Genomic DNA, 16,233 nt, shown 5'->3' with positions numbered 1-16,233 from the left:
AAGTCTATTTAGGAATAATCCATACTTAATATTATAAAATATGCGAAAGTAACTCTGTCTGTCTGTCTGTTACTCAATCACGCCTTAACTACTGAACCAATTTGCATGAAATTTGGTATGGAGATATTTTGATACCCGAGAAAGGACATAGGATAGGTTTTATCCCGGAAATCCTACGGGAACGGGTTTTTCTTTGAAAAAGCGGGCGAAGCCGGGGCGGACATCTAGTATAACATAAAATAACAATTCATTTTGTGTCTTCATATAAAAATATGTTTACCTACTCTAATAAAAATCCAAAAAGTCCGCAGTCGGTAGGATTCGAACCTACGCTCCCAGAGGGAATCTGATTTCTAGTCAGACGCCTTAACCGCTCGGCCACGACTGCTGTGAACAACTCTATGAAAATCTTCATTCAATTCGAAAGTTTTTTTTTAAATCAGATACTATTAAATATTAATGTTTGCTTTTTTGTTATTGAATAATTGTAATGTTATCTAATTACTATTGTCTCTACAGTCTACACAATGGCAAGTTTATTCTCAGTGCTTAGAAAGTATCTACAATGTAGGTACCTTACTTCTTCATTCTTATCATAAACACACTTGTACCAACGAAAACAGTTAAATAATATAATAGTATGTATTTATAGGTTAAGTATTAAGTATAGTACCTATCCTATTTTTGTAAATGTAATAAATTAATAATTAATTATCTTCTATCAAGATTCAAGACTGACAACGAAGTTCTGCAGAAAATTTAACCATTGAGCTACCTCAACCTCTTATATGTAAGTTGGTAAAAAATAAAAATGTGACAACAATTTGCATTTTTGTCGTTATATTATCAATTATTATCATATCGAAATAAGATAAACTTTTTTAATTGAAACTCAAAATAGACACAGGTATATAACTCCGATATCTTTTAATAGATACCTAATACATACGTCTACTCAATTTGCTTGCTTGAATTGTTATACAACGATAAATAAATAAATAAATTATAACTTTATGTTCACTTCCTTAAGACGATACACAAAAAAAAATCCACTGCTTGGCGGGCGGAGTCTAATAGCTCGCTATCGCGAACGCGGGTGTGCGCGAAGTCATTCTTGCAAACTCGCCGCGCTGCCGCTGGCCGACTCGGGACAAACATGTATGGAGTCGTCATACAGTTATAATATTGTTATACATTTATTCAATTATTGTTGATTTATTGGTTTTATTTTCTTGCTTATAAACAAATAATGTTCTTTCCAACAACTACTTAGACATTATTAATAATTATTATTATTTCGTAATGTTTACTTTATTACAAAATAATACAGGTTATAAATAATCTTTAAAATAACAAAAAATATTGTTACTCTGAAAAAATGAAATGGTACTCAATAACGCGGACTACTGAATTGATTTAGATAGAATTTGATGCTGACGTAGATATTACATCATGCCCAGAAATGAAAGGTACTATTTCTGAAAGAAGTTATAAACCCTAATTCTTCTCAGTCAAAGTCAAGAGTGGAAGATATCACTAATACAGTAAAACTGATGCGAAACTTTGGATGTTAATTTGTATATTTTTTTGTTAGTTGTTACTTAATCACGTCAAGACTACATTACCAATTTTGATAAAATATAGCTAATTGCCTGGATTTACACATAGGATACTTTTTATCCGAACTGAACACTTCTGTGGGATAAAACAGGATTCACGATATAACCTAATTCCACGCGGGCAAAGCCGCAGTCGGAATGATATTTTTTTAAATAAAAAAATTGTTTAAAAAAAAACACAAAATATATTGACGCATGTATTTATTTTTTGCACTCTATTATAATTGTAATTATTCATTACAAATAATCAAAATAAAATAGCCAGAACAAAGTTAGGCCCTGGTAGGGTAGGTAGGCAGGTACAGCAATGTGAGACGAACACTGGCTTATTTATACCAAAAATAATGTATTATAAACATTAAATTAAGTTTACAACAAAAATACATAATATAAGCTAATACATATTATTTTTCGAAATGAAAACTCACATTACTATGTAAATATGAATATAAACCTGTTTTAGTACTAAGCAATTTCCCGCACAGGTGTAGTAAGTATAAATGAAATAAATATCAACATCAAATTCTTTATACAACATACTTATCTACCACCTACTAAGAAATGTAATTCTTGAAACTTTTTCGTATTTTTTTTAAATATAATACTACTCCAATGAGCTCCTGTTCCATATTATGTCCACCATACTTCCACTAAGTTCACCATGATTTTTTATTTCTTTGCACTTTGTTGCTTTTTGCTAAAAATGGAATCATGCGATAAAACCAGTAGAACGTTGATAACATACATTTTTGACTGAATAAAGGTACTTACGAAGGAGTGGGTTCACATTGTGAACAATCAGTGGGTTTATTTTCCTTCTGGATTCCGGATTTCTGAAAAGATTATCTATGCTATAAATGAAAAAATCTTACACATTCGTTATGTACTTAAAACAGGGGTACATATCAAACATCGTCTATAATACAATTATCATCAAATTTAAAATAAAACCAACTTACTTCATTAATTTGTTCCAATTGTAAGCATTCTTTTTCCTCCAACCTTTATGTTTCTTGTTCTTATTTTCTTTATTGTCCCCATTTGTCTCATTTCGTCTTATCGTGTTGTCACCCTTTTTTACGATTGCGCGAGCGACAAGTTCCCCGTGTGACGGCCGTAGCGGGAATGTCTCGTGCAGCGATCGGGGTAGGAAGGTACAGGGCGGCTCTCGCTATATTGGCTGGTCGCGCGCTAATTTCAAGTATTTCTTGTTTATTTCAAAACCATCGCATATTTCAAAATTCTAAATCGGTAGACGTATAGGTTGTATATTTTATAGTTAATATCCAAAAAGTCGTAACTTTACGTTTGTTATTTTGAAGATGCCAGAGATTATAAAAAAATAACAATGAGAACTTTGTATTTTTTTTCTATCGAGAAAATATCATGGAATCATGTTTCTAAAACGGTAGACGTATTGTGTTACTATTGAACTTTCTTGTCAAGAATTTTCATCACGACAACTTTAATAATATAAAAATTACGAAGGTTTAAAAAGGGCCGTAAATGTTAGAAAAATTAATTCATCACCTTAAGTATCTAGTTAAATATCGTAAAATATATTTTGAATTTATATCAGTCCTTCAACTTTATTTTAAACTAGCTTTCCCATGGCTTCGCTCGCATTGTCTATGTAATTTGTACTAAATCATTTCTCTTAGACCACTCTATTTAGGTATATAAAAGAACCGCTTATTTAATCCGATGTATATAAGCGCACAGCGGGAAGCGACTTGGTTTTAAACTGTATTATTTACCTAAATATTTATTTGATACAAACAAATATTGAAATGTGATTACATTTATCTATTAATTTATTGCTGAAAATTGAAATATATAATACTCCAGTGACGTCACAACTCACGAAAGGTCCCTCACACATAACATAATCAGATCGGTAATTTCGACACACGTCGTCAAGGCACCGTGGCTTAGTTGGTTAAAGCGCCTGTCTAGTAAACAGGAGATCGTGAGTTCGAATCTCGCCGGCGCCTATAGTTTTTTATTTTTTAAAGTATCATAAATATAAAGTTAATTTTAAATACTGTACGATGACTCATTTTCAAGTATTGGCACTATTGTTCTAAAATTACTCTTATGTATATATTATGTAGTAAGTATTTTAGTAATATCTATGTATTATGTAATGTTTTTCAGAATTTTTCATAAATTATAATACAAATAAAAAATAATATGTAGGTATGTATTAATTTTATTTATTACGACTACTCGTGTCGATTTTGTAGTGAATGAAGTCTGAACATTGTGTGGCGAATAAAAATGGTGGAAAAATATTTTTCAAATATGTAAGGTTTCATTCTTATGTCAGTTATTAATCATGTATTTTAAAATAGGCAATTATAGACTTACTTAAAGGATAATCCTTTTTCACACAAGAAACTGGTCCCATTAATTATATTTTGCTTCAAATTTGTCCCCAAAACCCAATCAAGGTAAATAAAAAACAAGTTTCATTTAATGACTCATATATTGACATTCACTTCGTCATAATATTTACAAATATACATCTTATACGACATGTACATTATTATTTGTCTATTTGTCTCTTATAAAATTAAAAAATACACAATAATAAATAATTCCAGTAGCTTTAATATTATAAACGGATCCTACTTGTAATTCTAACCATCGTTTTATGAAGACAGCTTATATCAGAAAATATCAAAAATACTTAAGTATTTGTGAACTGAAACTCTTTTTTGGAAATAGATATTAGAACTGCTTCATAAAATAATAGCGTACTAAATTCGGTTAAATATTATGATAATATAGTTCTGATTTGTCAAAGATCAGTCAATAATTTTAATACTTAAATCTCTTTAAAACCGTACAACTAAAATGTCTTTTATTTTTCTACAAAACAAAAAAAAAACTCTTAATCAATGCTCTAGAATACTGAAATAAAACAAAATATTTATTGGAAAACACTATTTTTGTGAAAGTGGTAATAAAATACACAAAATTGTAAACTTTATTTATTGGCACATGATAAAATAAGAATTTGGCACTATAGTTGCCTCTAAATCAACGAAATAATCTACAATCTATTTACATATTCGTTCATACTATAATATTCATTCTATCAAGCATTTCTTTCTATACATCAATCATAATTTGTATTTAACAGAGGCACATCGATATACGTATTACAATACACTATATTTACAATAATAGTTACTCTAATATGGCAGTATGAGGTTTCATAATAGACCGATGTCGTCTCAAATTTTTGCTTTCTTCTCAAAACTAATTTTACTAAAACACTGTGGCTAGCTGCCAACATTGTAAAAATATGTTCAACGTAGTTCCATTTTATCTCTGAATTATCATTATTTTTGTTATTTTCAACTGCTATTTTGGGTCTATAGGATGTTTTAAAATAGAACATTTGCATATTCTTCAAGGGTATCAAATAAATGACACATTTCATAAATTAAGAAATAATCTTATAATCTCTAACTTTAACAAACGAAAACGACGTACTTAATTTACGAAATATGTCATTTTCTTGTTTTTATAGAAATAACAGCGGTATGTGATAAGTTAACAATTATAGACACTTAACCGTTGAGGCAGGAATACAATATTTAAATTACTTTTATATGGGATAATAGTCATTATGTAATAGAGGTCAATACTTTTAAAACTACGAGATACCTACGGAAAAATACTCAAGTAAATATAATAAGACGAGCAATATCCCTGTCAACGTTAAAGTATCTACAATCAATTTATAATTTGATACAATAACTCAAAGAAAACGAACAATTTTCAACATAATTTCCCGAAACAAGAACAAAAGCAAACATAAGAAACGACAATACTATAACTACATCAGTCTCTTAGGGCCGAAGATAGGCACATTTCACAGTTGGTAACCGTACAAAAAGTACGTGAATGTTGGTAACACAACACAACACTAAGTCCGTCAATGTTGGTAGCACAACACTTAGTCTTTGGTTTAGACGAATCTCGTCAACTGCGCGTGGAAATCTCTGAGGAAGATCTGTAGCTGCGGTAACGTGGGCCGGTCGTCGGGGGACATCGCCCAGCAGTACGCCATTACCGCGAACCTGAGGAGATATATTCATTAAATATGACTGAAAGAGAAGTAATTTTTGTGTTGAGATATTGCAATTCAAACGATTTTATGATGTCAATTTATATTTTTTTTGTGCAAGCATTTTTTTTTATTCAAGGTCCAAACTAAAAATAAAATTTGGCAAAAAGACTGTCATGTTAATGAAATGAGTGAATTTGTTTATTGCAATCCAACAGTTTACATACGAACATAATATTAAATAGTAAATATGTGGACATCAAAAATATCTCCACAACTCTATAGAAAAGTCTACTCACAGCTCATCCGGACAATTGGCAGGCTGCTGCAACCGGTAGCCTTCCCTTAAATACGCGGCAACTTCAAACGGGTCCACCTCCGCGTAGGGCTGGTGCGCTAGCGTCGTCAGTTCCCATAGCAACACGCCCAGCGCCCACACATCGGATGCTGGGCTGAACTGCTTCTTGGACAACGCCTCTAGGGCTAACCACTTGATGGGCCGGTTCTCGTTATCGCCAAGGCAGTGGTAGTCCGCGGGGAACAGGTCCCGGGATAGCGCGTTATCTGCTATCATTACTCGTAGGTTCTCGTCGACTCTGATGGTGGAAATTGGCTTTAAGCATACTTGTCGAGAAGTAAATAATGTTAGTAATAAGAATGATGGTAAGGAATTTTGCAGACGCTTTTCTCATAAAAAGATGGTAAATCCATAATACAAAATGTAATAATGAACTTTTATTTAAAAGCTTTCAAATAATGAAGGTGTAATGATTGCTCTATTCAATCTACTTAATTGAAATTAAATACACTCTACAAAACGTAACTTGATTAAAGATACAGAGCGGAATGTATCTTGAAATTTTTTGCATCTAAACGAATAAGGAAGCCCGTTTTTCCTATTACTAAATTCCATGAATAGATTGAACTAACAGGCAAAGCATGTATTTTTTACTTACACGCAATTCCTCGCAGCGATATCCTTATGCAGGACGTGTTGCGAATGAAGATAGGAGAGTCCATCCAACGCGTGGAGCGCCATTCTGACCACGTGCTGTGTGGTGAGCGCGGGGGGCGGAGCGCCACTGGCCGCGCCTCCTATCGCGACCCCGCGGCATGACAGAAGGAACTGCTTCAGGTTCTTCCAGCCGGAACCCCAGGGGTACAGTAGGAAAGGAGCCGTCTGATCTTCGATGCTCACACCAAGTACGGATAGCACCCGGTCGTGCTGAAGCCCGTACAGCATGCAGCCTTCTTGTAAGAGTAGCGACACCTAAGAGATATTCATTATTAGTACAGAAGAAAAATAATTGATTGATTAACTATATTAAATTATTCCATGCATTAAATTATTAGAAATGATACTGTTATTAATTACCTGCACTTGTGATGCATGTTCCGCTACAGTTTTGACTAATACTTCTTGTTCTCTACCATCTTCATCAGCATACGTTCCTCTGTAGACGCGGCCGAACGTGCCTTCCATGGCAACAGATCGTAACCTGACGCGACATCTCTGTATTGTTAATTCCGCAATCCTTTGCTGAAGATCTCTCGCTCTTTCTTCCGCAGCTACTGCCGGTAACGACGCAGGACGGCGGTAGCTGGTATAACTGGCGGCAGACTTGCAAGATGAGTCTGGTAAAAAGGCATGAGCGTCTTGTTCATCGCTCCTAGCTCTTCGGAGCTTCCTCGCTCGAGCTCTGCAAGCGGCCGCGGCCACTGCTGCTATCAATAGGGCCCCGCCAGCACAACCAGCTCCCGCGTAGAATATATCAGCTGACGTTGGCGCGTGGGGCGCGTTATCGACTCTTACAGCTGGTCGAGGGACATCTTTTAGGCATATTTTCCGTCTTCTGAAGTGCAGCGCGGTGGATGAAGAACCAGTGGAGATATTCATAGATATAGTGACATCAACTTCCGCGGCGACGGTGTGAGTGCAAGGCAGGTCGACCTGCCAAGTCTGAGGCTCTGTTGGTACAAAGCCTATAGTAGGAATGTTGAAAGTGGGCGGATGCAACGCCTCAGGATGTGAAACCACATCGACGCGTAGAGTGTATGGCAACTGAAACAAAGGAAATATTATTTTTATTATGTAAAATTATCGTTGACCCGTTCAAGCATTTTTTTTTTCAATAATATTAACAAACAAGAGATATTTTGAGCCTATCAAATAACCATCATTTCAAATGTAAGTACATATAGCATGGCAAGAAAAAACAAATCGTATAACGGGTAAATGCACCTCTCGATGTCACTATAACGGTGTTACCAAACGGTCTATGCCCATGTCAGGCAAATCAAACGTCAATTGCATCACGACCATACCCCATACGGCTTCAGACATTCAAATTAAAAAAAACGACCATTTATACGATCTAAAAATGAGCTTTGTAAACAGTAACCTCACCTCAATTATAGGGGACCGAAAAGTGTATTATTAAATCAAAACCCGAACAAACAGAACACGTTACTCAGCCATATAACAAGGTAGTTTGTGTTCCAAGCACTCATTATAATCTGACTAATCAGTGGTCGGTAACATGAATGGTAAAACAAACATGATTTGCCGCGGGCCCTTTGGCCGCCTCATCAGACATGCGGCCGGAGGTGCGACACCGTGGCCTCTAATTAAATATTAGTTAGTCGGTTACGGACAATACGGGGATCGCTCTACGTAACTTAACCGTTTAACAAATATTTACTTCCCATCAAAAGCGCCGCCAGCAAATACCATTCCAAAACATTAAAGTCTATCGTAATTATGGAACTCTACCGACTTCTGACGATTGAAACTACAATAATACATGTTTACATTTCGTTTTATACACCAATGAAAGCACTTTACTATTAACATGCAACGAGCATAAACTTTTATAGGGCAATATCGAATTTATCGTTAATTTATGATGAACTCTGTATGGAACATGAGAGATTTCATATACAGAAAGATCTTTAACTTGCAAATGCTGTCCTAAATAAACAGATGGTTATTGATAAGTTCAGTGAACTGTATTCGCGTTCGTCTACGGAAATTTCATTTAACTTTAACAATAGAGGCATTCATTTATTTTATATATTAAAAAAATCCTAAAAACTCTATTTTAACTAAACTTAAAAAAAAATAGCAAGGAAATTTTTAAAGAATAAATGACATTTAAAAAATAAAATCTATATAATGAAATACATTCTAAATTCTAATGTAATTTTAAATATAAAACAGGAAAATACGAAGTAACCTTTACCACCGAAACGCCCACAAAATACGAGTCTGATGTTAAATAAGAATTTGTAACTAATATCACATAATATGTATCTGTATAAAATATAACTTCGGCATATACTGTATGTAGGCTTGCCATATCTCAACGTCATATTTACTTCGGATTCTGGAGAATTCTGACTGTAATATTTACAAAGTTATTCGCATTAAAATGCACATATTTACTTAACCATTCGGACAAAATATACAACTGTCTGTTGAGATCAACTAACTCTGTATTTGCATAGGAAGCGTTCGATTTTTACATAAAAACTACATTTTGTTGTTATGCTGTACGTGTCTCCCATCAATAATAAAATCATGTGTATAGTTAGTGGTGGGTAAACAGTAAAAACTCGTGAGTCGTGGGAAGCGCCTCGTATGTAACAAATAATGCGTGTAAATGTCCTCATACTTAATCGTTACACTATAGTTATTATTAGTGCCATGTAGTGCATTACAAATCGTATGCATTTATAAAGAACTAGCTTTCCGCCCGCGGCTTCGCCCGCGTTTTCAGAGAAAAACCCGTTCCCGTAGGATTTCCGGGATAAAACCTATCCTATGTCCTTTCTCGGGTATCAACATATATCTATACCAAATTTCATGCAAATTGGTTCAGTAATTCAGGCGTGATTGAGTAACAGACAGACAGACAGAGTTACTTTCGCATTTATAATATTAGTATGGATAGTAAATTATGAAACGACTAAATAGGTTCTGAAGGAATATAATAATAGTCGTCCTTACTGATCATCAGTTGAAACATGTCTTTGTGGATATTCATGATAATAAGGGACAATAAACAAGTAGGATTATTCCTAAAATCAAATTATATAGCGAAATATCAGACTTATTTGCTTCAACTTTAAATTGTGATACTAAACTGAAATGCATTCTGTTCTTTGAACTTAGGGATTTACTTTTAGGTCGACACCTTAAGCAATCCACGTGTTGGTTACCCCAAGTTATCCAAAAGTACACAAAACTCTTACCTGCCGACAGAAAGGTTAGGTTAAGCCGAGCAAACATTTAGTGCTGATAAAACATGACAAACTAAATCCCGAAATCCCAGTAAAAGTCAGGAAAATTAATCATACAGATTATTGGCTATGCGTTCCGCCGGTAGCATCTCCGAACTTAACAAGCTATCTAAATTCAGATAAGACTTGGCATTTCCATAAGAATAGCTCGTTTGCCAGACAAATAAACATCGACCGCCCAACCAACTTGGCAGAACTTCCCACCCCACGTTAATTACATTCGAGCTTGTCTCCACTTGTAAAAAACACGATAAAAAGTTTTAGAACGGCCGGAAAAAATCTAGACGTACAGCGTTTCATTTCATTACACCCACTTTCGTACGGTAGTGCAATCAATTTTGATACTTAAGCCTGTGTAGCTAATTGTATGATTGCATACGACTGTTTTTCATACATGTAATGATTACTTTTGCACACACGTATTAAGATTACCATAACAACCTACTGTTAACCGATCTATTGTTCGATTAATCGCCAGTTATCAAACTACGTGATTGTTATATAAATACGTATCGAATTATACGCTGAATTCTTTAAGCCTTACATCATTGTCGCCTCTATAAATTCTATATAGCTTTTTAATAGCGTGTCGTATAGCGAATCAAATATCAATGAGGTAGGTGATTTATTTAATGTCTTTTAGTTTGGGTTAAGCTCTAAGTTCGTGACGGAGATGCTATTAATTTACATGGAACTTCACGTATTTATTCGTGTCTATATTTAGACGTCCACGACTAATCACTGCCTTAAAAGCGTTTAGTAACAAAACAACAAGTCAATGACACTCATTAATCCTTTTCAGTGAACTCGATAGATTTACAAAGAAACTATTTAACTGCGATCTTACGTGCTATCTGGTTGTATATATTCACGCGTCTATGTTTACCTTACTTGTCTCCTGTTTTAAATAAACACACGAACATTTGATCGAATGTACTTAGATTAGTAGTTCAAATAATAAAGTGTAAAACAGTATCAACCACAAATGGTCAATTGAGAACTATTATATGAATTCTCACATCTGTTCGTTCAAACGCTAATTAATCATATATAAATGCCATCACCTAGATATCGAGTACACAAAACATTACAGTGATTAAGTTTGTTGTGTTAAACGAAATATTTGACGTCCAGCCGTTCACACGTGGAGCCAAATATTAAACACTCTGTTGTTGCAACATGTGTATATTTATCTGTTTTGTTGTAAGTCATCTTCTTTGCTTGGCTATTTCCTATATTCAAATACAGTTACACCAAAATATATAATATTGTCTACTACTTATCTACTACGATGACGAAACGAACCATCTCCTATAGAAATAGAGGAGGTCGATTTTAGAGATATCCTAGAGAGATAAGGGTATATTACAAAAAATATTTGTATACTATCTTCTAGACTATTCTATAGTACTTTATAGTGATCAAAATGTACTCACCGGTCTTCTCGTAAGACTTTGCCATGTGAAATGCAACTCTCCAATCGTAGCGGGAACAGGCACGTTGAAATTTAGTGCGTAGGAGTTGATCTGACCTTCTCGAACGTAATACAGCTCTGCTGTTAGACCTGGGGACAATAAAAATTATATATTAGCAACTAAATATCTTCTCCTTATTTCTTTATCTATTTTATACTTTATATTATCTCAATAATTACAATACGCCATTTTTACGTACAATAAAATGCTTTATTCTACACAACTGAAGCTCTCACCATACATACAGATTCGGTAACGCATTAAACTATGACGACAAAAGGCTTGTAGTAAGACGAGACCGCGTATTGAATAACATTACAATCGGCACACAAATCAATACGCATCAATAACAAAGAATAACGGACAAAAACTAAGATCAGAGCACGCGTGGCGGCATCTACAAAGGCTGGAGACGCCGACGGTGCCGCCACCTGTCCACAAATCATGGGAACCAGTCCCAAAAAGCGACCGTTTTAATTCATTATGAAAAAAAGTTTAGCCGGCTTACTTTTGTTTATGCTGTTCCTTCCTAAGAAAACTCCCGACTTCCAAGTAACATGGTAATTTTTAGGAATTTTATCAAATTGGCTCGTGCTTACGAACTGATGGCTATAAATTGTGATAAATTCTAGTAGAGATAAGATGTCGACAAACTATTTGATACGTGGTAAATTTAGTTAGATATTTGGATTTTCTAGAACGATGTTCTGGGCCGTATGCATACATTTTAACGAAAGTAGATAATTAATCAGTTGATAATAAGGAACCCATAATCATTTGTATATGTACAAACAAAACCAACATACGAATGCATGATTCGTGTTACGAAGCCTCATTTAAAGCCAAATTCTGTGAACATATCGAGTTGAGATCAAATCACGGACGACGGACGTGTCTCGTTACCAACGTATTATTTTACATAATTAAAATATAGCTTCGTGTTGATATATATCTCGAGTTATAAAAGATAATGTAACAATGATAAGGTATAAAACTAAGAATAGTAAGTACATCATAATGGAATTTCTACCTCTTGATTTGAAAATAAAAATAGAGTGTAGTTCTTTAAAAAAACCCCATGTATTCTACTCGAATAATTTCTATTAAAAACTCATTTGAAGAGCAGACGATTAAATTAAAAAAAAACACTGAATACAAACATTTTCCAATAAGACATTATTAATATAACGACCGCTTTAAAAGCACCATATGGAACGAATACAGGATTTTATTATAATAAACACACAGCGGTAATGTGTGTTCATAATCGTAAATTATGTATCCTATCCAAACAAGTTTGTGGATTTTGTATATATATGCAAATGAAGCAACCGTATGTAGAAATGATTAAAATGATAATTTTAACGCCATTAGTGTTATGTTTGTTTATTCGTTCCGCGATAGGGCCAATTAGGTGTTAACGAGAAACATAAATTACTTGCAATAAGATCGTTTGTATGCAAAATGGTGGTCAGGCGCGGATGTCACACTGCATCGACAAATTGACCCGACGCCTGCGCTCGCGCATGCATTGAAATGTTGAACCCCGTCAACTTTTTATTTAATTTCGGAATGTATAGTTAAAATATGCGTATTTCGATCCATATGAATTCTAATAAGAAAATTCCAGAAAATTAAACGCAACAACTAATGTGATAAGATCTAGAAACTTGTTGACACAAACCAGTTGATAAATTGTTTCCTCGAATCAAAATCAGATTAAGATTTTAATGAGCGCCTAGAAAGCGTATTCTAGCTAAAACTAAGAATTCTGATTAGGCAATCAAGATGTGACAAAAATAGTTTTCAAGCATTCCCATAATCAGTGGCTGTTTCGAGTCTGCTACCGTGCGGCTCCTTTGATGCGGCGGCAACAAGAAACAACGTAGGTACTTGATTTGACAAATAACTTAAGATAAACGCTGCCGTCTCGCGGCGCCCACTTTTTGCTTAAATAAACTAATTTTTAAGTGTTCTTATCTCATTGCTACCTGTGCTCGAAAACCCTTGTCAAACACACGCTATAGCCTATAACGAATCCAATACCGGGAATAAATCTATACCCGTAACTAACGTCGATGATGATATAGATCTCGGAGTATATAACCCGCTCTTTATTCATATTCCTGCTAAAGCTTTAAGAATCGATTTTATTGTATAGGTAGCACAAAGAAATATTCAATAATCCATCTCATTGTACTTAGGATATCGCGCGAAAAATCACGCCCGCGCGAAATCTGGTCCATTCAACGTCGCACCTACGAATAAAGCATTCATTACACACAAATAAAAAAATTGTATGGAACAAATGGAAAGCGAACAATAGACGGCGATATTCAGTTAAACCTTCCCCTTCGTGGTAGCGGAGAATTTTAGGGCAAGCCGAAGGCATTATTGTAGAATTATGCGGTCGAGGCGTGCAAGAAAATAAAACAAAGTGCAGAGGTGACGGAAAATAAAGGTGTGCAGAGTTATGCACTTCACTTCGTCGAGGGTTGAGGGACAAAAAATGTCGTTTATTATTTCTACCTTAGCGCATTATGCGCGAGATATTCTGCACTAACGCTGAATTTGCAATAAGTAAACGAAGCGTCGTCGCCTTTATCCGGTATCCTCTAGTTGAATGCGAAATGGTCAGGTGCATGTTGAAACTGAAGTTGAATACTTGGTCTTAAAATACTTCTTTATGATCAAAATTCTACATAAACAGTTTATAATGCCGATCTTGGCCATTTTAGACGCTTCTGTTAAATAAATATTTATTCGCATATCTCGCATAAATTTGCTCATTATTCCGGAGAAAATGTTTATTGATGAATAATTCATGTACCTATATTTGCATGAAAACATCGCAAAGTTAATTAAGGAAACGGGAAACCGACACGTAAACAAAATGCGTTTTACAACTCCGCATCCCATAAGCACATGTGATAATCATAATCATAAACTGTACGACGCGCTAAGAATAGCGTCGAATGTCCCGTAAAAATCATTGGGAATACATAAAAATGCGTATTTAGAAGCATCATGTCGCAATGGCGACAGCTTTATTGGCCGATACCGGAAAACATCGCCTTAATGTCTTTGGGCATCTGACGGACTGTTGTCGTATTGCTCGCCGGTCAATGCCTTTCCGGATACTTTATTTTTACAAAGATCCCTTGTATTGGGGAGGAGGTCCTTAATGACTTAAGTCAGGATATACCTCATGTTGCAAAGATGTGCACCGGTTCACTGTGCAAATGTTTTACTTGATAAATCGTTATTTTGATCATTTTTCCCTTTATCTATATTTATTCCACAATTCCACACGATTTGGCTTTGACAGTGTGTATATCAAATATTTTTATAAGTCAATCATGCACCACGTCCGTGGTTAGATTCTACAATGCTAATACTTTCTAAGAATTCACCTTTATCAAGCAATATCTGTACAAACACATGTAAAAACTAAAATCCCTTTGATAACAATATCAGTACCAGTCACACTCAACGGCGCCTGGCGTTACAAAAAATTTAACCCTTATCTATTTCCCAGGAATCGACACTAGAGCTCTCGCAGAAACCTTACAAAAACTGGCCAAGTATAAGACAGATCACACACGAGGTTCCATAGGCCAACATATAGTACCATCGCAGTAAGATTTATAATAAAAATTTTGCTAACCGAAGATCGAAAAGCAATTTTTTTTATTACGAATATGAAAGGCTTGCTAATAAAGAATCGTTAAACTAACTGACCCAGACAACTTCCTCTGCTCTCATCCACCTAATTCTCTTATATATAAAAATGAATCGCAAAATGTGTTGGTAAGCGCATAACTCGAGAATAGCTGAACCGATTTCGATAATTCTTTTTTTATTATATTCCTTGAAGTACGAGGATGGTTTTTATGTTGAGAAAACGTAAATATGTACCACGGGCGAAGCCGGGGCGGACCGCTAGTATGTAATATGTAATATAAATGCGAAAGTTTGTGAGGACGGATGGATAGATGGATGTTTGTTGCTCTTTCCCGATTACAATAAAATTTGGTATGTAGATTTGGCTGTAGACCCAGAATAAGACATAGGCTAAGTCTCGATAAATGGACTACCTATCCAACACGATAAGAATTTTCAATTAGAACCAGTAGTTCCAGAGATTAGCGTGCTCATCCAAACAAACAGACTTCATGCATTATAATATTAGTATAGTCAGAACTCAGATATAATTGGTTATCGATTATAGACTCGAATCGATATCGAATAAAGGCTCGTTATAATCTGCGACAGAAGTGAATGTGCTTTTGTCGCAACATGTAAACAGTGTGAGGCCATCGCTGTCGCAACAATCAAGATGAAAGATTGTTTACAATTATTATTAGAGATTAATACCTAAAAGTTTATTACACAAAGTTTACTTGATCATCTATTATAAAACATATTTAGAAAAGGGTCATATTCATAAATCTTTCAGGCACGCAAGCGATATTAAAAAGGGAATTCGCTCCTTATTTTAAAGCATAGTTGAAATATATTCAAAATTACGTCAGGACGATACTTTCAAACAATATTTGTAACTACAAAATCATTCACTAATGTATTGCTTTAATTCTCCACTCAATAATCTCATCTCTAAGTACCGCAAAATAGTGTTTTTTAATTATACCTGCACACAATAATTATATACATAATTGATTATCCGCATATTACGGTACAAAGAAATTGGATGTACCAATGGATGTACCTAACTAATTCGCTAAAGGGATTAAGT

The 16,233-nt window shown here is 34.7% G+C and overlaps 2 protein-coding genes and 2 non-coding genes across 4 annotated transcripts in view; 1 reads left to right on the top strand and 3 right to left on the bottom strand.

Annotated features, from left to right (window-relative positions):
• Nucleotides 1–306: 306 nt before the first annotated feature.
• On the bottom strand, nt 307–388 carry TRNAS-AGA (transfer RNA serine (anticodon AGA)). The gene has a single exon. It is a non-coding gene; the product is annotated as a tRNA-Ser (tRNA).
• Nucleotides 389–2,037: 1,649 nt separating this feature from the next.
• LOC149487562 (uncharacterized) lies at nt 2,038–3,501 on the bottom strand. The gene is made up of 4 exons (XM_089695811.1): nt 3,484–3,501; nt 2,579–2,784; nt 2,391–2,452; nt 2,038–2,316 (listed from the first exon to the last, which is right to left on the bottom strand). The coding sequence occupies exons 1-4, from the start codon at nt 3,499–3,501 to the stop codon at nt 2,276–2,278; spliced, it is 327 nt and encodes a 108-aa protein (XP_089551937.1). The 3' UTR covers nt 2,038–2,275.
• A 38-nt stretch (nt 3,502–3,539) lies between these two features.
• On the top strand, nt 3,540–3,613 carry TRNAT-AGU (transfer RNA threonine (anticodon AGU)). The gene has a single exon. It is a non-coding gene; the product is annotated as a tRNA-Thr (tRNA).
• A 482-nt stretch (nt 3,614–4,095) lies between these two features.
• The window catches only part of dnt (tyrosine-protein kinase Dnt), a 34,788-nt gene continuing 22,650 nt past the window's right edge, over nt 4,096–16,233 (bottom strand). The window contains exons 2-6 of the mRNA XM_089696132.1: nt 11,439–11,566; nt 7,076–7,762; nt 6,657–6,970; nt 6,000–6,296; nt 4,096–5,713 (exon numbers count right to left, since the gene is read on the bottom strand). Coding sequence (XP_089552258.1) covers nt 5,602–5,713; nt 6,000–6,296; nt 6,657–6,970; nt 7,076–7,762; nt 11,439–11,566 — 1,538 coding nt within the window. The 3' untranslated portion in view covers nt 4,096–5,601. The remainder of the gene's footprint in view (nt 5,714–5,999; nt 6,297–6,656; nt 6,971–7,075; nt 7,763–11,438; nt 11,567–16,233) is intronic.

Source organism: Colias philodice, chromosome 6, assembly GCF_061535455.1.
Source record: "Colias philodice isolate Cphi_HAF_F1 chromosome 6, ilColPhil1 Martin Lab GWU primary, whole genome shotgun sequence".
NCBI classification, from domain to species: domain Eukaryota; kingdom Metazoa; phylum Arthropoda; class Insecta; order Lepidoptera; family Pieridae; genus Colias; species Colias philodice.
The sequence above is the reverse complement of the archived record's forward strand: the minus strand, read 5'-3'. Positions and strand labels throughout refer to the sequence as shown.

Excerpts from the sequence above, each read along its gene's own strand:
- LOC149487562 (XM_089695811.1), bottom strand. Across the intron at positions 2,453-2,578 it reads AATTGGAACAAATTAATGAA|AAATCCGGAATCCAGAAGGA; the intron begins GTAAGTTGGTTT and ends TAATCTTTTCAG. Across the intron at positions 2,317-2,390 it reads CAATGTGAACCCACTCCTTC|CAAAAAGCAACAAAGTGCAA; the intron begins GTAAGTACCTTT and ends TTCCATTTTTAG.